The sequence below is a fragment of the Trachurus japonicus genome, chromosome 24 (genome assembly GCF_045865225.1).
Source record: "Trachurus japonicus isolate A0001 chromosome 24, Traja_1.0".
In the NCBI taxonomy this organism is placed as follows: domain Eukaryota; kingdom Metazoa; phylum Chordata; class Actinopteri; order Carangiformes; family Carangidae; genus Trachurus; species Trachurus japonicus.
Genome location: NC_140930.1, coordinates 29,819,105 through 29,841,410, shown reverse-complemented (window position 1 = coordinate 29,841,410; position 22,306 = coordinate 29,819,105). Strand labels below are relative to the sequence as shown.

The 22,306-nt window shown below is 40.5% G+C and overlaps 2 protein-coding genes across 3 annotated transcripts; one reads left to right on the top strand and one right to left on the bottom strand.

Moving 5' to 3' along the window:
• The first annotated feature begins 511 nt into the window (after positions 1 to 511).
• Positions 512 to 2,349, top strand: il17a/f3 (interleukin 17a/f3). Its single transcript, XM_085770732.1, has 4 exons — positions 512 to 568; positions 1,149 to 1,354; positions 1,469 to 1,612; positions 2,206 to 2,349. Exons 1-4 carry the CDS (start codon positions 560 to 562, stop codon positions 2,333 to 2,335), a joined length of 489 nt encoding a protein of 162 aa, XP_085626858.1. The 5' UTR covers positions 512 to 559; the 3' UTR covers positions 2,336 to 2,349.
• A 5,142-nt stretch (positions 2,350 to 7,491) lies between these two features.
• stmn4 (stathmin-like 4) lies at positions 7,492 to 20,909 on the bottom strand. 2 transcript variants are annotated; one of them, XM_085770612.1, is made up of 6 exons: positions 20,814 to 20,909; positions 13,338 to 13,400; positions 12,958 to 13,053; positions 11,958 to 12,163; positions 10,709 to 10,900; positions 7,492 to 9,070 (listed from the first exon to the last, which is right to left on the bottom strand). In XM_085770612.1, the coding sequence occupies exons 2-6, from the start codon at positions 13,348 to 13,350 to the stop codon at positions 9,011 to 9,013; spliced, it is 567 nt and encodes a 188-aa protein (XP_085626738.1). In that variant the 5' UTR covers positions 13,351 to 13,400; positions 20,814 to 20,909; the 3' UTR covers positions 7,492 to 9,010. The 2 variants fall into 2 exon arrangements, with proteins under 2 accessions (XP_085626738.1, XP_085626739.1); XM_085770613.1 differs by having other exon boundaries at positions 13,338 to 13,403; positions 20,816 to 20,897.
• Between the last annotated feature and the right edge of the window lie 1,397 nt (positions 20,910 to 22,306).

The window sequence follows — 22,306 nt, the reverse complement described above, 5'->3', positions numbered from 1 at the left end:
AAGTAGTGCAGTGTTTTCACAGCCACGTCTAGAAGATCTAAGGTGATGGAACGCTTTCACACGTTTTCACAGGATGCAACAGGTCAGACAAACCTCATACGGAAATTTTGTTTTTTCAATACTGTGACTTGATTATGAAAGGTCAGGTAAGGTGTGAGTGAAAAGAACCTCACTGATGTTGAACATTAAAGAGAAAGTAAAAGTTACTTGTGATTTGAATAAAAATGTAAGAAGTAGGTTAGTTAACCACAGTACGACAGACACAAAGACAATAAGACAGATACATTACATGCATGTGCAGAGAGAAGGGATTGATAGGCTATTAGATGGACAGGAAGGAAGACACCGATGGCCAAGCTCAGAGGCATTACATTTATCTTGTTTAACGATCAACTTGTGTATCTTTAAAATCAGCGATAGTCATAGCGGAAATGCACTCCTGCGAATCTTGTCAGTACGCATCAGCACAGTCTGCCTGTATATAAACACAGACAGCCTCCTGACACAACTAGACAGCGGAGTGAAGATCCACAGCCAAAGTTGGGCTCTGAAGTTGGTCATGCTGCTGGTGAGTTGGACTGCTCAGCTTTTCTTCATCTCATATCAACCATCCCACGATTAGTTTATTTGACACAGTGTGAACTGGGTGAAATTACACTTTACGAAAACTGAAAGTTTTATCCTTGAGGATTTAACATTGAGTAAAAACCAGAGAGCTGTTTGAAACTTTACTATTTTGTTATTCAGTTCAAAAACCAACAATACCATCTGTGCATTCAAATATTGACGTATAATAGCCTACTTAAAATTGAAGTAGGCCAATGAAAAACTACTGAAGAAAACTGAAGTTTTGCATGGAATGTGTGATTTATAATCAATCATCATTCTGTCAGTAATTGAATTGAAAATGAGTTTGAATTTCTTGCGGCGGTCAAAGAATTTCACAGTGCGCGCGGAGGCTCATAAATGTAGTGTGAAAACGCTTCGCTTTTCCAAAACTCCTCGTTGTCCCTTTAATATTTTCAATTACTAAATGAATTAATTGCTAATTACTCCTTTAATTGAGCTATTTAAGATGGTTGTTTTTCACAGCTCTGAACTGATGAAACGTTTAAATCCCCTGATCTGCTCTATTGTGTTGTCATCAGTTCTTGAGAGCTGTGTTGGTGCTGGGCCTGGTCACATTGGTACACAGCACCAGGAAAGAACAGTCTGTCACGGCAAAGTCGAAGAAAGGAGCTAGGGTAAAGGGAAAGATGGTGAGACTGGTCATGCATCCTTCGATGGTACCTCAGATCACCAGCATGTCTCCCTCATCCATCGCCAACATGTCTCTGTCTCCGTGGACATACAGGTGTGGTAGCAGCATACTCTGAGAGCCCTCAGTGGCCTTTTTCATTCATGGCTTTGCATGTGTTCAAAAAAAGTCAGCAGTCTGAGTTGTTTTTCTCTTTCCACACCTCTTCAGAGAAACCTATGTGGCATCTCGGTTGCCCCAGAGGATCTCCCATGCTCAGTGCCAGACCTCTGGCTGTCTGAGCCTGCAGGGAGATGGTGAGGATATTTCATTGGAGGCTAAACCCATCTACTACCAAATCCTGGTCCTGCACAGGTGAGGCCCTGGAAGTCCAGTTGCCAATGCTTTCATTTTGTTTGTGGTTTTTTTCATATATGTTTCTGATTTTGTTTCTTGTGCTAAAGTTATTTTTGCGTGCATGCATGAGTTGGGCCTAAATTAAAGACAGTTAGATGCAATTATAGAGCATTTCTCTGTCTTAATTTGAAAGATTTCCTGTGGGTAAAAAAGCTGCTCAGGAAGGACATAATCAGAGCTGGCATCATTCACAAATGTATACCATGCATGTACATAAACAGTCCAAGAATGATTAAAATGTTATTTATAAAGCATGAGGAAGTGAGCATTATAGCGTGTAAAACTGACATTAACTGGCAAAATCGTTTTTATTGTGGCTTGAAGCAGTGATATGGAATTTAGCTGGTGTTGCATTCACTGTACTAAATGAATGGAAAGGTAATTTTGACATATTGAATGACTTCATTCCATTTCCTTTGGTTTCATCCTCGTCCATGGTCATGACCTGCACTGTCAAATTCAACAAAATATGATACTGTTGTTTTTAATAATCCGACGATGACACCATCCATGTATATTCAGCTGTGAATTATTTTCCCATCTCACTGCAGAGTCCAGAGTCAAAAGCGAAATAACAGAGGAGAGAGGAGAGTAAGGAAGAAGTACAGCTTCAGACTGGCTACGGAGATGGTCGCAGTGGGCTGCACCTGTGTGCGGCCCAGTGTCGTACCACATCAGTAACACACAGGAGCTCTGACGTTAACTGTTCTGTTGGTGTAATGTCATTGTTTATTTCACCAGGTTCTTAAACCCAGCAAAACGCACAGTTTAATAAGTTATCACTGGTACAGAAAAGGACAGTCTGCCTAAAAAAAATCTCTTTCATACCACAAAGTCTTAAATAAATGACTGTGTGCTATAAAAAATAGCCTGTTCGTGGTTTGTTGTTCATGTTAGCTTTCCAGCTGCAGTAGTTACTAATGCCTCATGTATTTTATTAAGGTGAATATCACTGTGCCACTGATCACAATGATCCTGTTTTCTTTCTGCCCCCTTGAGGTGAAAAATGACACAATGCAGTTTTAATCCAGCAAATGCATTGTTTTTGTTCTCAGTATTATTCTTATCATTTTTCTCCATCACTTCAATCTCTTAAATCAACCTGCTCCTTTGCTTTACTGGTCATGTGCTTTGAAAATGTTCAGTTTTCCAGACAAACAATCAAACGTAATCCCAACATGAACTGGTCTTGGGCCATTCATTCATCACACAAGACCTGGTCTGGATCATGCAGACACTGCTGAGATACAGTCATCAAAATACTGTCATTTTGTTCATCAGTTTATAAATTGTACAATTTTAAACTAATTTTACACAAACATCATAGGTCAAAATTGGTTAATGCTATTGTATACCGAGTCATGGTGTACCTGCAGATCTCAAGGCCTTGCATTATTATGGTCTTGGGGTCTTCTGCCTCTAGGGGGCACTACTACAACTGCAAAAAGTTTGTATCTCAGAATTGACTTCATGGATTTGTACAAACTTTGGTCTATGTTTTCTGACTGGGACTCAATCTACATTCCAAAGACAGTGTGTACCTACAATTTGCAGAGAGCAAACTAAAAAGAGCCAGGCAGTAGGGGGAAAGGCTGATATGTGGAAAACATGTAGAAAGTGATTTGGAATACTTTTGAAAGAATCTAAGTTATTTGTTTATACTCTTCTGTGACACAACTTCTACATACAATAAATATCCGGTGTAACAACAAAATTGGCTCAGTGTGTCTCTTGGTCTTGAGGTCATGGTGCAAAACAAAACACTGTCAGATTATAAAATAACATCAGCTCTGTTGGTTCAAAAACCAGTGCTAATTCAGATTTCAGATCAGTGATAGTATATTATATCAAGATGCTGGACAATCTGAATTTCCCTCCTCGGGATTAATAAAGTATTTTCTATTCTATTCTATTCTATTCTATTCTATTCTATTCTATTCTACTCCCATTAGGAAGAAACCTTTTTTTTCTCGAGTGCATGGAGGATTTAAAAACTTTGTCTTTGGCTTCACTATGACACATCTAATGAACATCCCACTCTGAGTGGCTGCTGACCTCAGTACAAACTGACCAATGGTGTGACCGGATCACTACTTGTGTCCCAGCTGGAGGCTGCATGCATTTGAAGACTTCATCTCCCAAGTTTAAAGGCTCCAGCTGTTGGCTGCTTCACGTTCCAACGTATCCCACAATGCATTTCAATCCCGTTGGACTATTGTACTGAGATAGCAGCAGTGGCTACATTGAAATAAACAAACATTTTCTACCTCCATGTCCCGGAGAATTCCCAGGGAGTAATCAGCTGAACCAGTTACAGCTGGTAAGGTTGCTAGGCAATGGGAGCCGCACTTTGGGGAGGCCTGGGAACGCAACAGGCGGCGTCTCCCCTGTAGACTGTCTCATTCACCAGTGCTGTGTTCCAGTAACATCTCAGCCATGTTGGACAGGATGTAAACCAGAAGTAAACCCCAAACCCTTAGTTGGTGGATGTTTGAAGGACAGAGGTGACTGGCCACTGCATGGTGGTCCACAGCCCTTTGCTCTGCCCCTCTACTCCAGCAGACCTGGTGGCTCCACTGCTTTACCATTACGGTTGTTGTAGCTTATTCTCCTATGTTCAAAATGACCAGATGAGACTCTGCTTTAAAACGGATACAGTCTGTAGTGAATATAAAGGTAAGGCCCACATCTCTTCAGCAGCAACAACTCACTAACTTCCAAACAACTATTTCTGTTTCCGACCCACAGCTTTATGGGTAGTGGAGTTTATTTAACCTCATGTAATTATTATCTGTACGTCACAAATCTTGTAACTGTACAACCTTGTTATCATTCAGTGTGTCACACATTAATTCTTATTCTCATCAACAAACATTAGATACAACAATGATCAGTGCTGGTGATGTCATCCTCTCAAAGTGCTTTACATGTTGTGCCAGGGAGAATAAATTACAGATAGTGAGTCCTCAATCTTACTGTAATTTGTTCTGTGTGCACAACATTTTCTTTTTGCGTCAGTGTTGGGTTCAAAGTCACCAAAAGATTTGATCCTACTCCTGAAGCCAGTCCGATGATATGTGTGTGTTTTCAGGACACCACTTTGACTGTTTTGACCATTTTAAGGTCAATTCATACATGATACCTGTGAACTGCATGAACTCTGATAATTACCACCACAATAAATTGATAAAACTTGCTGTCTTGATCTCATATTCAGACCAGCTCCATTTCAATCAGCTACTGCATCAAAAGGCAGTGTGTGCATGTCAGTACATCACAAGGAATAATCTAATAAGAAAAGACATTTGATACTTCACTGTGGTTCAGTAGATGGAAGTGAATAAAATATAGGGTGACTGTTAATTCCTGCAGGAAACCAGGTCATTCCAATGGCTTCACATGCCTTTTCCTGCTGCTGCTGTTAACTTTAAATTCAGTATTGTCATGGTTCATGTTAATACACTGTAGTGCATTCAGAGAACTGTGTGCGTGTGTGTGTGTGTGTGTGTGTGTGTGTGTGTGTGTGTGTGTGTGTGTGTGTGTCAGAATCCTCATTATGATGTCATTCTAAGTTCTAATCATTGTGTGGCAGAACCACTTTAGAATCCCACAGCTAGTAGTGGACAGAGCACCTGGCAGACACAATGTAACTTTAGTTTTAGCTTTGAGTTTTACAAATCAGATTATAAGGTAAGTAGTTGTTTGACTTCGAGAAGACAGAAAAATACATTCTTAGTTTTGGTGCAGTCATGGTTCATGTCATCATTTTCCTCTTGGTGTTCATCAAGACAACTTTAAACTGTGCTAATTTGCCCCATTCAAAGTGTCTTCCCAAGGCCGGGTAACCTTAATAATGTAATATCTATAATGGAATAATATCTTTTGTGTTTTTATAACTGTTGAGACATTTTGATGCCTCGGTTGTTCCTCACCAGGGGATGATGTGAAAATGTTTTTGTAATTTTCAGTAGTCAGTGTCCAGGACATCTTCATGCCTTAGAAGATGGCTCCCTTTGGGTAAATTTTCCAGGGACATTTTGATGCCTTGGAGAAAGACTTCTCCAGAGAAATCTCCAGGAAGATATGCACATATGAAAACTCTGCATATATTTCTCCAACCTGGCAGCATACTGAGAAAAATGTAAAATCCTGGACATGAATACGTTGAGGTAAGGATCCACATGCTATTCAAGAAATCTTATGTGAATGGTTACTGTACTGTTGGTTGGATGGTGTAAAAATGTTATCTTTATTTTCCGATAGTCAGTGCCCAGGACATCTTCATGCCTTGGAAGTTGGCTCCCTTTGGATAGGCCATATTTTCCAAGGGATTTCTTCGATCTGACCTGAACAGTTTCTGTGGCGATATCCATGTTCTTAGGAGGATGATGTCAAACTTTTTTCTTTATTTTCATATATTATCATTAAGACCATCATCACTGTTTTGTGTTTTTATTTTTTATTTTTGTGTAGTTGTTAAGATCATAATTTTCCTTCCTTAGCTTGAACAATTCCATTTTCATGTTTTTCCATATTTCATGTTGTAAACGTTTTTCTTGTCGCTTTACAACATCTACGTATATACTGTATGTCTGCCCGTCCTGGGTGAGCGATCCCTTCTCTGTTGCTCACCCTGAGGTTTCTCCCATTTTTCCCCTGTTAAGGGTTTTCTTGGTAGTTTTTCCAGTGGGTGTGAGGGTCTAAGGACAGAGGATGTTGTTATGGGGTCATTCCGCTTTGTAAAGCCCTTTGAGACAAACTATTGTAAAAATGGGCTATACAAATAAACTTGCCTTGCCTTGCCCTCAACCTGACCTGAAAGCTTTTTGAGATTCACCAGAGGTATACTCAACTATTGTTTATTTTTGTTTAGTCACTGTTAAAATCACCATTTTCCTTTTTGTTGTCATGGAGATATGGAGATATGACTGTTCCCCAGACGTCGTAGTTATCTACATATTTTATCTCTTTTCTTTTCGTGTAGTCATTGTTAAGATCATCATTTTCCGTGCGTTATCATTTTCAGATAAATCCATCCCTTGGTTCTGCTGTTTTCCACCTACTGCAGGAGGATACCCATGATGCACTGAGGGAACTCTTTCTCTTTCCCTCTATTTTGTTGCATCATTCCATATCACTGACGCTGCTTTTTTCTGTCCAGTAGTTTTGTGCTCGTCCCCTCTCTGTCCTCATTCTGCGGGTGTCTCCGTCTTGAGCAGCAGGATCCAGATCTGCCACAGATCACCATGATCAGCAGTGTTACCTTTTAATCATCAGTATTGCTGTCCATGCGCTCTCTCTCTCTCTCTCTCTCTCTCTCTCTCTCTCTCTCTCTCTCTCACCAAGTGCTTGCTCTTTGTCAGAATTGTTGGGGTTCTCTCTATAATAAAGTAGAGTCTTTACTTTACTCTGTAAAGTGCTTTGCAATAAAATTGATCATCTAATCATCCATATCTCCACAAATCTTCATTCAAATGCTGCCACGTTTGCTGCTTGTCATGTCATGTCATCGTCTACAGGTCATGTCTATTACATTTCTGGTATGAAATGCAAAGGAAATTCATTATAATTAATCATTATACTTTGTTGTCAATTTGCCTCTCCCACTATACCTTACTTACCTATACCTTAACTACTGTACCTCGGATCACATTTCATTTGTCATTTTGCGTCCAAACATGCAATTGAATTCTCTTTATTAGTAAAGCTCTAGTGTTTATTTATGAATCTGCAGTTTTTTTGTACTTTATTATTGACTTCATTTCTCAAGGTTGAGGCATTGTGCGGAAAATCGTATAATCAATATGGAAATGACGAGAACAAGAGCAGAGTGCAAGTTCAGTCAAGCTGTTTTTACTGACCATGCCAAATAGATACAATCAACCCAGCCTCGAAGATATACAGCGACACACAGTTACAGCAAGTACAAACCCCGAGTTACAACTCCCCTGTTACAGTGCAAACACTTTTAGACACTTCAATCAAGTCAGTATGACTCAACAACTCGAGCAAATTTCATCTTTCTCTTTACTCTTTTAGGTTTTAATTCCCTTGAAAATCAAAAACTGACAATCAGCGCGCACAGTGACACATGCCAAAGCAAACAGAGACCACTGGTTATCCAGAGAAGCCTCAAACTCATACTGCCAAAACCAAATTTGTACCAATCCTCCATGTCTGTAGCTCAATACCTTGCCTCCTTGTGATGTTATTGTTGTTGTACTGTATATATACCCACTGTCGTTCTTGTATGCATGTGCTTTTGAGTTGTGCTTAATGAAATAAGAGTGCAATCAGTGCCCTAATCTAAGAGACTCAAATGCATGTAACTGATCTACAACTACACTACAGTTAAAAGTTTCACAAAAAGCCTGAAAATACAGCAGTGCCTCCTCACTTTTCAAGCTTTTTTTTTCTTCTTCATTTTTTCATTTTTAGATTTCACTCCCTTAGAGCACCATAGAAAGAAACAGAAGCCTGATTCTTCATATTATAATCATAAGCCATTAAGTGTAAGTTTAGCACACAGATGTCCCCAGACAGACCCAACAATCCCAGAAATCGTGCAGCAGAGAATTAGCGTGAGAGCAGTGGACCTAGGGAAAACCAATTTTATTGTATTTTTTAATTCAGATGCTTTTGTGTTTTGTGAATTGACTGGTGAGTCCTCTGTAAATTAAAGCCTCTTGGTTTGGACTGACTATATAGGGCTCTGGAACTACATCTGTGTGTCCAGTGTAACTCAAACACATCATACTGGTTTTCATCTTGTACTGAGTAATTATTTAGATTTCAGCTCCTTCCTTCATACATACAGTCTAATTATAAAGGAACTGTGTTGCTGTAGCGTTCACTGCCCAACAGTAAGGGAAACACAGCTCAGATATTACACCGGCAACTAAAGCAATTCCTTGCTTTGTGACATGAGAGAGCTGTAATTTAATCTTTTTTCTTTCTTTCTTTCTTTTTTTTTTTTTTACCACCCCTGCTGTGATGCAGCTTTCATTCGCCACCAAACAACAGCAGCTCCTCTTTTAAATGTTTGTTTTGATGCCACCCCACCTCCCACCCACTTTCATTTTTAGAAAAAAAAAAAGGCAAACGATTTATTTTTGAGTGTCAACATCAAGAGTTGGTTCAACTTTGTACAACTTGTTCAGAATCGTTTCAGCATACATCAAATATTAAAACTTCTCTTTTTCTCTTTGTTCGAGTTGTTTTTCAGTTCTTTTTTTCTTTCCTGCACTGTTTTGAATTTCGTTTTTTTTACTGACTCAAAAAAACTCCCAGTCCTGCTCTCTCTTTCTCTTTCTTTCTATCTCTCTCTCTTTCTCTTGACTCCCTGGCTCCTGTCATCTACCGGCAGGCTTCCTCCTTCAGCTCCTTGTTCTTCCTCACTTCTTCTGCGTGTTTGTCCTGCCAGACAAACACAGACACAGCAACATCACAGTCATTAGTATTCGTGAATGTGTTAGCATTAATCAGGCAGATGCCAGCAGCACGAGGGAGCGGCTCGGCGACTCTTGATAAAGACTTGAACGGGGGAATGCGGGAAGAACGCAAAACTCTCTCTCACCTCATATAATATTCATGATTACTGATCAAGCTTGTGAGCGATGTTAAAATAGAACAAGAAGCCTGGTTTAGAGCTGAAGGCTCGACTGCACTCAAAGAAACATTCAAACACACAGTTTACAGCCTGGTAATAAGCTGATATAAAACTGTGAAATGAATAACTAGACATTCTTTTGTTAAGATCAGTACAACTTTCATGTGTGTATGAAACTACACACAGGAGCCAATTAGCTCCTTTTTTCCATATATGCTCTTAATGGACAGCAGCAGCAGCAGCAGCCATGGATGTTGTGATCATGGTGTCTCAAAGGGAAACAACACAAACAAGTGTACTGGACAAGATACATTTCTGCTCATGAAGAAACAGGCTCGTAACAGACTGATAGTGTCTGCTTGCTAATTCAGGATTGTATGAATGACAGGCTAATTTGGGTTCAACGATCTTCGTTTGTTCAGCCAAATGCTCTAAGCACAGTTGGTAAAAGACTTTGTTACTGGGAATCTACACTTAAAACAATGTCATACGCAATGATAACAAAACTGTATAGAGGAATATTGAAACTAACCTACTTTAAGTAAGTACATTTACATTTATTTGTATAGCACTTCTCACAAAGAGAACTCACAAAGTGCTTTATAGGATTGAAATACAAACCATGAATACAGACATTCATACAATGACACAGAACTAAATCATTGAAGACTGTCAAAAAGCTGTCTTCACTTTAAAGGGTTAATTATCATGATTTTTCTTTTTTCAAAACCAGCTTATCCGGATGTTAATGGCATGAATATTTATGAAGGTTATAATGTAATCCATTCCATTCCGTAATCATCATTTTTACCTGATTGATATCATTGTATAAACCGAGAAAATCACTCTACAGCTCTAATTTCATTCTAAACTGGCTGTTTCGATAGTGTCCCCTGCAATGTATTACAGAGCAGGTTTGGGTCCAGCAGGAAATAGATTGCTTTCTGCAGTAAAAGGGCTGCGTGATACTGTTGAACTCAGGTTCAGGATGTAAGCATTTCTCCAAAACAAGAGCCGCATAAATAAGTTTGTCCCCCTCCAGGGAACAAGTATGAGGACTCGTATACACTGGACGCATTTGGAAAGAACATAAGGAATATTAATCTACTGCTGGTGGAAAACTTGATATGACTGTTTCTGCCATGATGAATTTCTTCCACATGTTCTGTGGTAAGTGCAGACAGCCCCACTGCTCCCTGAGAGACTATTTTCAAATCCTGACCTTTTAGAAATCTGATCTTTTTCTATTTTAAAATCCATTGTCATTTGTTCAGTGATTCACAAGAGCAAAAAATACAGCACAATGGACAATGGAAATATGCTCAATTTCCAATAACAGTTTAATCTGTTCAGACTTTGTTTCTTCAAATATCAGGGTCTGAGGACACTGTAGCCATCCATAAGGCTCTTTAAAAAGCTCAGAGATAATCATATGAAGAGCGTACCTTCTCCTGCAGCCTCTCCAGCATGGCAGCCAGCAGGGCCTCCCTGTTCTCCTTGTTGGCCTCCATCTTCTGCTCCAGTTTCTCCTTTGCGTTCTTGATGAAGTTGTTGTTCTCCTCGAAGGCCTTCTGGATGACCTCGCGCTCGTGCTCTCTCTTCTCAGCCAGGTGCTTCAGCAGCTCAGCCTCCTGGCACTGGAAGGGGATTGAAAGTATAAAGGGTGGGCATTCAACAAGTGAATTTCACCTTTACAAAACACTCAAACTACAAATGGTAGCCTATGCCTGAACCTAGAGGATGGAGCCTTTGGAATCTGCAGCTTGCAGAGATCCAACAAAACACACCCACTCGGACGCACTCCAAAATAACAGAGGGTTATGTGTAATAGTGGAGTCTGGAGTCTTGAACTCCAGGTTGCAGACTCTTTAGAGATGAAAACTTAAGGTCAAATGCATGTTGGCATGTAAAGGATATCCATTGTTGCTGCTCTGGAAGGCACAGGAGATGCTGTAAGTGTCTGTAGTTATCGTTGTTTACTTTTCCACAAGGTTCAAGGTTATTATTATTGTCAGTTCAACCATATACCAGACATACAGATGAATCCAAAAACTGTTTCTCACCGTCCCACGCTGACAGAATAAAATACAATACATAAGACAAGACATTACCTAACGTTAAAATAGAAATGTGATGAAGTTTTACATCATCTGTGAGCACTGCCGCATGAAATAAAAGGTAATTTACACTACTAATGACTATAATTTGAGTGTGCTTCTACGTAAAGCAAAAAAACTGCTAAATTTAGTTACCATGGATGCGTTAGATGTTGCAGGTGTCCTCTGACTATTCTTTTGCAGAGCTCGTTCCCCAAACTCAGCTATATTTCCTCCCCCTTCACCTCTCCCCTCTCTCCCTCTTCCCCTGATGAATATGAGCCATTGTGTGTTTGCCCTTGCGTGATTGCCCTTCTACTTTCATGTCCCTCTTTTCATCTTCCCACCCTCCCTCTGCTCATGTTTCCTCCCTCCCTTTCCATCCACTCCGTCACTCCCTCTTTCCTTTTATCCATTTCCACCCTATTTCTCCCCCAGTTGATAAATCATGCCTCACACAAACAGAGCTGACAGACGTTTGACAATTGTTAAATGAGCCACAAATAGCTAAGGTTACAGATAAGGGTCAGGGCACGTCTAGTTGGGTCATGATGCTCAAACTCAGGTTAAGAGAAGCACCTTCCACTCCCCCCCTCACCTTTCGCCTCTCCTCGGCCGCCTCCAGTTTCTTCTGGATTTCCTCCAGGGATGGGTCGCGGCGCTGCGGCATGGAGGTGTTGAGCTCTGGCACGCCATCAAAGGACGGGGGCTTGAGGATGACCTCGAAGGCTTGGCCCGATGCCCGCTTGTTCAGCTCAATCACCTCCACGTCTTTGATGACGCACCAGCCCAGGTCCACTGCATCTGTGGTGGTGGATGTTTAGGTTTACACACTTTGGAATGTTTTATTTTAATCACAGGCAAACACATATATTGTGTTTGGTGCATCATGTGGTTTGTGGTTCTTCTTTGTTTTGTATGTGTCTCTGTTTTAGTTTAACAAATTCCTGCATTTCCCAGAAAGACTTAACCCTTCTCTGGTGTTCGGGTCACAGGTTTTAAATGCATAAAAGTACCACATAGATTTGTTTATAGCATCAAGGATTTTTGACTTTGTCAGGAACCTCAACAAACCAAACAAAATTCTAAAATGCTCTGTCAATTTTGACCCGGTTATAACAATAAGAACAATAATTAGAGTTAAAACTGAAATAATAAGTGCAAAACCAACCTTTTCATGGATAAGGAAGTCTAACAACGTAACCAAGAGATGAGAAACAATGGGATGATAAATAATTATTTTAGTGTGTTTTTTAGCTGATTTAAGACTCGGGTCAAAACTGACTCTAACACCATACTGTAGATGATAGCAGAAAGTTGACAAGAGGAAGGTTCAATTGAAGTAAAGGGGTATACTGACAAAAAAGGCCCAGAGACCCACACCAAAAAATATTAAAACCAATATTTTCATGGATAAGGAAGCCTAACAATGTAACCAAGAGAAGAAAAACAAATTGGATGAAAAAAAAATGTTTTTAATGTATTTTACAGCTGATTTAAAACACAGGTCAAAACTGACCCAAACACCATAGATGGTAGCAGAAAGCTGACACAACACAAAGGATAAACAGATTACCAGAAAAAAACAAAAAAATTACCTTCTGCCTTGTACGTAGGTTTTTCTACTGTCTGTGGATTCCAGCAGGAGCAGAACAGAGACACCAGGGGGAGCTCTCTGACCTTCTCTTTGTAGGCTGAGGACACACACACACACATGCACACACAATATCATGCTTGACATTGTGTTTACTAAAACTGAATGATGAACCAGTGCTCAAGGACTGATGATGTAATTCTCCTCCTCGATGACAGTGACTAGTCATCCTCATTGTAACAGGCACAGTAATAACACGATACATGATTCAGATAATGATAAACCTGCAGAGCTGTAACCATCCCAGCTGTTAGCAGAACATATACAGTAAGGCAGGAAAGTGCTGCTGTGAGGTGAACGGGTTTGTGCTGTGGTTGCATTTACCTGCCAGAGTCATCTTCTCACTGCGTATGTGTGACTGTCCGGGGATGCTGAAGATCCTTCTCTCTCTGTCACAGACGGACATGCAGAGACACAGACACAGGGGAAGGAGTGAATGAAGCGGCTTCAAAGGTCACATAATGAATCTGAGAAGCAGAGAGAATGAACAAGACCAGAAAACTGCAGCACACTTGTATTAGCTCCTCCCATTAAGGTTTAATTCAACCAATAAGGGACCAGAGCTGGATCAAATGATAAATGTGGGTTAAAATAGAGAATCATTCTTCTCAGGGATACTGTGCCAGTTTGAATATCTTACGGAGATTAAGAAATCAAGTTGGGCAAGTGAACAAGAATGAATAATGAACCACTTTGATCCAAGGTCCTCCTCATCATCCTGTTCCCATGTCAACAGAAATCCCTCATCCCTCCTTTAATAGGAGATTTCAAACAGAACATACACAGAACAATGCTTATTATAAACATTGATGTATATCAATGATTGTGGTTCATTCTCACATTTTATTTATTTCTAATGTTTCCGCATATGGTAGGCTACTGGACATTTGCCAGAGAGCAGACTTCAACAATGTGTGCCTGATTTGTTAGTTTTTTCCACAAAAAGCATTCAAGTCATAAACATATTCAAATTATATCCATTCTTTATGTCTTGCAAATATGTAAATAACATAATTCTGACAAGATATCTTCTTCTTCAGAGGCTGTGTTTAACAGAATTTATAGAAATGATATGTTTCCACCTGTTTCATTCATGTTCATCACAGTTGCTTGCACTAATTCTTCAGTCTCCTGCCATTACTGTAATGGGGTACGCCAACATTTTTTTTGTGTATCTTGCCTCACTCCCGAGTCCATGACCAGCAGATAGACACCATCCTTTGGACTGTGCGTGCAGTAACAAGGGAGATACGGGCAGAGTGCACCGCTAATTAGCTTAGCTCAAACGCTGGAAGTGCATAGTGTTAGCCTGCCTCCACGGCATCTTGAGCGGTCAAATGCCGGTAACGGGACGAGATCGGTCAAAACGGAGGGCTCAAGCAAAGACGGTTTATTTTGGTTCAAGCTTGCTACATCGAGGGTAGGTTAGCTTCCTATTTCAAAGTAAAAGCACAAATTCTATCGTCATGGTTTTCTGTATACATACAGGGCAACTGGTGTTTTATTTTGTGAAAGTAACCGTTAATGCGTTGGTCACAACGGCTAGCTTGAGTAGCGCCGAAGTCGTCCGAACAAAATTATAAACAGCTGGTAGACAAATTAACAACACAGCCTATTTCTCGCCTAAAAATGTTTGAAATGTCGATAAAGTGATATATTTACAGAGTTTAGCTTCTGACTGCTGATTTTGGCTTGGGTAGGAGGCAGGCTACACTACCTATACACTTCGAGCGTTTAAGCTAAGCTAATTAGCGGTGCGCCAGCTCTGCCCGTATCTCTCTTGTTACTGCATGCACAGTCGAAAGGATTGTGTCTATCTGCTGGTCATGGACTCAGGAGTTAGCCTCGTAAACCAGCCTCTCGCGGAAGTGCATTTCATTTCATTCCGAGGGAGAGTCTGGCCTCATCCCCATTCTAAGCGTTTGGACTGAAACCCTCAGAAGGCCGAGCCAATCAGCGTTGCCCGCTGTGATTGACACGGCACGTTGGCCAATCAGGGACCGACTGGTGCAAAGCCCCGTCACACACCAACTTGCTGATTGGCTGAATGGGGTTGTCTGTCAACGCTACTACCAAAGATATTAAACCGTCTTTGCTACTACTCCCGCCCAGCTCCTGCCCACCCCAAACGCTTAGAGGGGGGATGAGGCCAGACTCTCCCGAGAAATGAAATGAAATGCATTTCCACGAGAGGCTGGTTTACGAGGCTACTCGGAGTGAGGCAAGACACGAAAAAAAAAAGTTGGCGTATCCCTTTAAGGCATGAAGAAGAATGGTGTCATTAAAAAAGCATCAGTCCAACCTCAAACCATGCATGTGGAAATCGTGCGAATGTGTCATTTATGTTGCTTTTGCTCACTTATTTTCATACAGTAAGTGTAAAATGTGTACAAACTTTCAGATGGAGATGCACATACTGAAGCTTGTTCTCACATCATGTTTGTCTAGAACCCACAGTGCACCATGGTAGGGGACTAAACTAGCTGTAGCCTAATATTGTGAAATCTGACTTGAATTGACTCTAAACTCAGATTTAAAGTAAGCTGTCAACAGAAGAATGTGAAAACATCCTCCTGGTGACAAATGCTGCACACACATGGCCCAAAGTGCTTCAGCAATAAGTAAAACATGTTTCGGAGCAGAGGGGAGTCTTTAAAATTTTAGTTGTTTTTTTTGTTTGGTTTTTTTTCACCCGGTCCTGTGTGTTGCAGTAGATCACAGCTGTGACACATGTGGGAGAAGCAGTTGTAAATCCCTGAGATGCAAGATGCAAGACAGGAAGGGAAGGTATAAATAACAAAGCGAGGCACCAACAACAGCCTGTTCCACCACCTGCTTTAAACAGCTCTGCAGTGTGTTGGATTAGAGCAGAGACACTGCTTGACACAGACTAACAGTTCAGCAAATGTTGTATTAGATTTGGAATTAATTCAAATGCTGAATTGAAATGCTCCTCTGCTGATTATGAGATAGCACATTAGCTCACCAGACCTCTGCACCACCTGCCATCACTCTGCCTGTCTGTCTGTCTGTCCGTCCCCCGTCAGATGGTGTCATCAACACTGAATTGATGGACCTCTGAAAGATGCGATAAACTTGTCACTCTCATGCTATGTAGACCTTTCTATACTGCTTATCTGTGCAGGGTCATGGCTGGAGCCAATCCCAGCTGACACATGGAACAGAGATGGGGTAGCCTACACCCTGGACAGAACTGTAGAGTTTTAAGGTTTGCTATTGAAAAATTGAACCGCAGAAAACATTTTTTCAATGCATAATTCTATAAAGAACAAAAAGAAGATCATGGAAGGAGCTTCCCTACATCGATGGTTGCTGCGGTTAATCCAATCAACAAATAGGCCTACTCAAAGGTATTTAATACTCAAACACTTGGTGTCAGCTAAATATTCATTATGTGAGAATCCAAAAGTGCTCTACTCACTGTTGACCTCTTCACAGCTCAGTGCACACTCCAATTAGGTTTGCTTTAATTCTCCATACTCATATCATGTGGACACCCACTAGGGTGAGGCTTACAGTGTTGAAGAAAACAGCAAAGGAAGACACCAATTTCTTAAAAAAAAAAATCACCACATCTATCTATCTATCTATCTATCTATCTATCTATCTATCTATCTATCTATCTATCTATCTATCTATCTATCTATCTATCTATCTATCTATCTATCTATCTATCTATCTATCTATCTATCTATTTATCTATCTATCTATCTATCTATCTATCTATCTATCTATCTATCTATCTATCTATCTATTTTAAGTAGGCTACTTTACCATGTCAGTGTGTGATATGCCTAAAGAGCAGCGGGCTCTAGAGAGAGAGCGATATACTAATGAGCCAACCTCTGTCACAGACTAGGAGCCTGTCTCATTAAAGTGTAGAGCACATGCTCACCTGAGTGCTGTGACATGATGCCCACAGAGACACACACACACAAGGAGCCACACAATGTGCACGTACATGCAACATACATGTGCACAGATACCTCAAAACACATAGAAACATCAGGCAGTAACACAAACACACACACACACACACACACACACACACACACACACACACACACACACACACACACAGCTGCTTCTCATCTGATGAAACCACCCAGGTTGCAGATCAATGCACTGCTTCCTGCAGGAGCAGCAGCGCTCCATTTCTTGTTTGTCAATAAAGAAGAGAGTGGCTTGTGAAGGTCTCAGTACTCTCAGGGAACATCTGGGTCATGTTGACTGGAAACTTTGCTGACAGTCACTTCAGTTCAGTCTTTCATGTCTGCTCAAGGTAATATTTCTCCTGTGAGCTCTCTGGAAATCAAGTTAATTCAAAACAATACGAGCTTTTTGGAACAAAAACAAGGATTGCCCAAGTTACAATAAAAAGCAAAGCCAAACAATGATTCATTTCATTCATGACTTGTTGCAAATGTGCATATTCACTTTCCTGATGAGCGCATAAGAGGACAGCCATGTATTGATTTTTTATTTTATTGCCATTTTCTCATGATAACTAGGCCTACTTATTATTTCCTTATCTTGATATAACAAAATCAGTTTTTCTCGTGATAACACATTAGTTCAGGGCCGCCAAATTTAACTTGGCAATAACAAGTTAATGCAAATATAATGCAAGTGATTAATGTACGTAGGCCTACTGTACTACATCCATGGGAGTGACGCAGCAGTAACGTGTCGATGGCAAGTAGAAACAAACCTCAAAAACTGACAAAGAAACTGGTCTTTTGAACGCCAAGTTCAGCTTCAAAGTCCTGCCAGATGATTCTGTCAACAGGACCAAAGTTTTTGCATTTACATATTATCAATGTGTGTTTTCAGTGTTTAGGTCAGCCCAGTTAAGCTTTGGGCCTGTGTGATGTGTTGGCGTCAGTGTTAACAACATGGATCTATGATAATAGATGGTCCATGGTTAACAAACCGTCTTTGGTGTTAACCAAGGGGGGAGTCGTGGGTTCTACAAGTGAAGACCACTTCCGCGTTCAAAAAGCTGCAGTGCCCGTCTGGCCTCTGGCGGCTGGTGCCAGAAGTGAGCAACTCTACATTGACTGCCATGTTAAAATAGCCGACTTTACAGCTTAAAAATACATATTTAGAGCCTGGTGCCTTTTATTTTTTTGGTCTCTGCTACCGATAGTTTCCACCTCTGTGAACACTGTTTTTTTGTTTTTTTTTACCACAACCGTTTTAGTGTTGTTTAGGCTTCATAAATGGGGGGTGGTTATGTTGAGTGACAGGTTCGCAGACAGTTACCGGCCGTTAATTGGTTGCTTCGAGTTCAGCGGGCGGGTTCTCGGCTGGCAAACTGCCACACCTCTCCAAATATGTAAAGTAGACTCCCACTAAAATCCAAGATGGCGCAGTTCAAATGCCCGTAGTAGGAGCACAAAACAGACTCCCCCAAACCAAAGGGTGACATCACGGGTGCTACGTCCATTCTTTTTACTGTCAATGGTGTTACTGTAACACAGTCACACTTGGGTGCGGCTTCTAGTCCAACTCTGGTGCAAACCAAGCTCATGAGCACAGCTAGATACGTTGGTGCAGGAAAGCCCGAGGTGGCATCCAAAAGGTGTTTGGTGGTTCAAGATACCATAACGTTAACATAAAGTTAGATTGGGTTTCTGTGTTCATGAGCTTTACTTGAGCTGCAATAAATGAATTATTATTGCAGTGGATAAACTCAATGAGTAGCCCATGCTCAAACTGAACAGTACCAGAGCCAATATTAGAAATTCTCTGACAGTAGGACATTAGCTACATCGGTACAGCCATACACATGTGACTTCCTGTGTTTACAAACCAACAAAAGTCGTTTGTCGATGTTTGTCGAGATAACGAAATATATGAATGTGTTATCACGAGAAAACTGGCTTTGTTATCTCAAGATTATTAAATAATAAGTAGTTATCATGAGAGAAAGGCAATAAAATAAATCAATCAATACATGGTGAGTCTCAGCTTCTGTAGATGAGAGTTTAGATTGGTAACACCCTATAATAAATAGCCTATGTGGCTGCATTTAGCAACCAGATAGCTTAGCTTGCTATAATAATAAGTAAATATGGGTCTGTCCACAGGTAGTTAAAGAACCTACCAGTGTCTCCAACACTCACTAATCAACATTATTTAATTTTCTGATTAATCTGCACAAAAATCAGTATCTCAAAAAGCTGTTTTCTGTGGGTTTATGTCTACTGGAGTAATTCTTGGCTGAGGCTAGTTGCCAGGCGACAAGCTGAGGCTTCAGGAAGTTGGTGGTTGGGGCCAAGAAATAGGCTGAGTCTGGAAACACTCCCTGTTTACCGATGCAGTACTGTACATTTACTGCAGGCCTCATTGTTTTAGTGTCTGAATTCCCTCTGTACATGTTTCTATGCACTAAATGATAATGAGCAGTAAAGTAAATCTCAATTCACTGCTCACTAGAATCACTATGGTGTTTGATTTTTGTGTCCATTTTTCTTTGAATTGCTATAAATGAATGTATAGCCTATAAAGGTATTTATGGCTGTGTCTCTGTTGGACAGAACTAACTGTTTCTCCTTTTCCAGTGTTTGCGCTAAGTTCTTACCGACTATAGCCTGAGTTGAACTTTCTTTTATTTTGGAAATCTCTCCAATTTCATTTTATGCTCATTTTGCACAGTCAGCTCAAGTCTCATAGACCCACAGGTAAAACTTTAATATTGTTCCACAGTCCCAGTAGTTTTGCTTTCAGCAGTGGCAGCAGCCATTTTGCTCAAGCAGATATCACATTTTCTGAAAGTCTCGTTTTCATTTTGCATATTCAATACAGAGCAATGATACGTTCAATGTCCTCAGTCAACCTTATGTTCCCCAGAGGCCAACGTTTCTTCCAACTAAATTAATGGATGCAGTGTTTAATGTAGCCTATATGCATTTTTTCTTCTTCTTCTTTATCCCTCCTAATGAAATGCAAATGAAACACTATTAACATTAACACATATTTAATTTAATTATTTCTGATTTTTGTTTGTAATATTCAGATTTTTCATTTGAGTGTTGGTTACTATAACAAAGGCTCTTCTTCCTTTTCTGCCCTAATAACCTACCTGAGTTTAAAACACACACACATAGGCCTAATAATAAATCTGTAACATAACAGCTCTCCTTCCCTCTCCTCTTCTCTCCTCTTCTCTCCTCTCTTCTGATATTGTTAAAATGACCCTGTGTTGGTTCAAAACTAAACAAAAATACATTAAACAGGAACTTTCTTAAACTATTAATGACTATATCAAATTTTCATTTTCAAACATGTTTCTCTTCCTTTCTTGCTGTCTCTCTCTCTCTCTCTCTCTCTCTCTCTCACACACACACACACACACACACACATACACACCTTTTTTTCCACAAACACTAACCGTCCTCACCCTCTCCCTCCCCAAAGATCTAGCGTAGCAGTCAACTTGTGCAGACACAAAGCTGCATCTGCACATATGGAGGATCAATAATGAATGACACACATTACACATCCTACACCGTTTGTGGGTACACCGAGTTCTCTCCCTCTCTCCCTCTTTTCCTCCTTCTCCTGTCAGCAGGAACCACCGCATCATCACCATCCTCACCCTCGCCCCATTACATTACACCCTGCTCACACACTCCCAAACACACACACACACACACACACACACACACATGCAAGCATCACTCAGTTGCGCAATGAATCTCACTGTAACCTTCAGATTCCTAAGTGACACAAGGGAACTCCAGATGTGTGCAGCTGTGTGTTTTGCAGACTTACCCCCCTCTGTCCCTTCTCTGGTGCTGATGGTGGACCGGTGGCTACGGTTACCCCCGTCTGGCTGCACGGATACAGGCGCCGGGCAACAGCATCAGCAACAGCATCAACGCTGCCTCCATGACATCACCTTGAAGACGTCTTATTGGTCTGAGGCACTGCCAGCATCCAAGCCTCCCAGCCAATGGGAATGGAGAGGGAGGATGGGGGGAGGGTTGTCAGCTCTTTGTGTAGTACTGCAGGGTGGGTGGTAGAATCACTGTTTTATTATATGGTGCAGGAGTGTGTTACCGTGTGTGTGTTTGTGTGTGTGTGTGTGTGTGCATATATTATACATAGAAGAGAGTTGAAGTAGTGTGAGAAATTGCTAAGGATTGGTTTGTCTGTGTGTGTGTGTGCCTGTGTGCGTGCATGTGTGTGTGTCTCAGCAGGGGGCCCTGCCAGGAAGCACGCAAGATGCTAAATTATTTAGATCCAAACTGTAAATATGTGAAGTAAGAACCTTTTCCAGTGTCAAGCACGTGTGCTTTATTTGACCAAATATTTGTCAGTGTCTCTATTGTTGGAGCTCCAAACACAGACTCCTCTACTACTGAACTTCTTCAGTTTACTTGAAACTATTACAGCAATTAAAACCATTTCCTGAATCTTAAATCTGTGTTTTTGCTGAACATCAGGTTTATGTCCAACCGCAGGTCAGATGTGCTTTTTCTGATCTATTTATGATTAATAATTGATTTACGTCATTTATTCATGTTTATAGAAAAAAGGGGTGGGGCCTCCTCTGTTTCCTGTTTCTCAAATATGATTATTTCTCACTTGTCTGTATTACATCAACAGAAAACATACAAACACATGTAGATTAGAAAATTAAAAATCATTAGTTAGTTGAAAAATAACTGGAAAATCAATCAGTTGAACATTGCACTTTATGCTACATATGCTTACTTTTTGTCTTACACTCACAGCAGCATGTTTGTTCATTATGTTCTTATTAATGACGAGGATTTCATTAAATGTTACTAACATTTTCATTAAAACACATGTAGCCTACTTCACTTACATCTATAGCAGTCTAATATCAGATGCGTCACTGTGTTGGTGGCAGTTTGTTGAGCATTTCACAAAGTGATCAGTCCCATACATACATATCACTCAAAAACATTTTAGCCTGTTTTACAATTTACAGAATGAGAAGAGTAATAATCACTACTTTATTTTTGTTACTCAACACTTCTCCACATTGTCACATGTTCCTCCCTGGAAGTATCTAATATGTGTAGGAATAGAAAAAGACACTTAGAATTGATTAATGTAGTTTGTTTTAGAGGTTGATGTTACAGTAAATAGGCTCCAACACAAACAAACCCTGTTCATTCCTGAGTATAGGTTCACTATAGGTGAGTTGGTGAGGAAGCCAATGCTACACATCATGAAGCCATCTACTTCACAGATCTGCTGGCTGAGGGAGCAGATAACAGAAGTAGCACAGCACA

Coding starts and splice junctions, on each gene's coding strand:
- il17a/f3 (XM_085770732.1), top strand. Junction 1,355..1,468: donor CTGTCTCCGTGGACATACAG/GTGTGGTAGCAG, acceptor ACACCTCTTCAG/AGAAACCTATGTGGCATCTC. Junction 1,613..2,205: donor CAAATCCTGGTCCTGCACAG/GTGAGGCCCTGG, acceptor ATCTCACTGCAG/AGTCCAGAGTCAAAAGCGAA.
- stmn4 (XM_085770612.1), bottom strand. Junction 12,164..12,957: donor ACCTACGTACAAGGCAGAAG/GTAATTTTTTTG, acceptor CCACCACCACAG/ATGCAGTGGACCTGGGCTGG. Junction 9,071..10,708: donor TGGAGAGGCTGCAGGAGAAG/GTACGCTCTTCA, acceptor TTTGTCTGGCAG/GACAAACACGCAGAAGAAGT.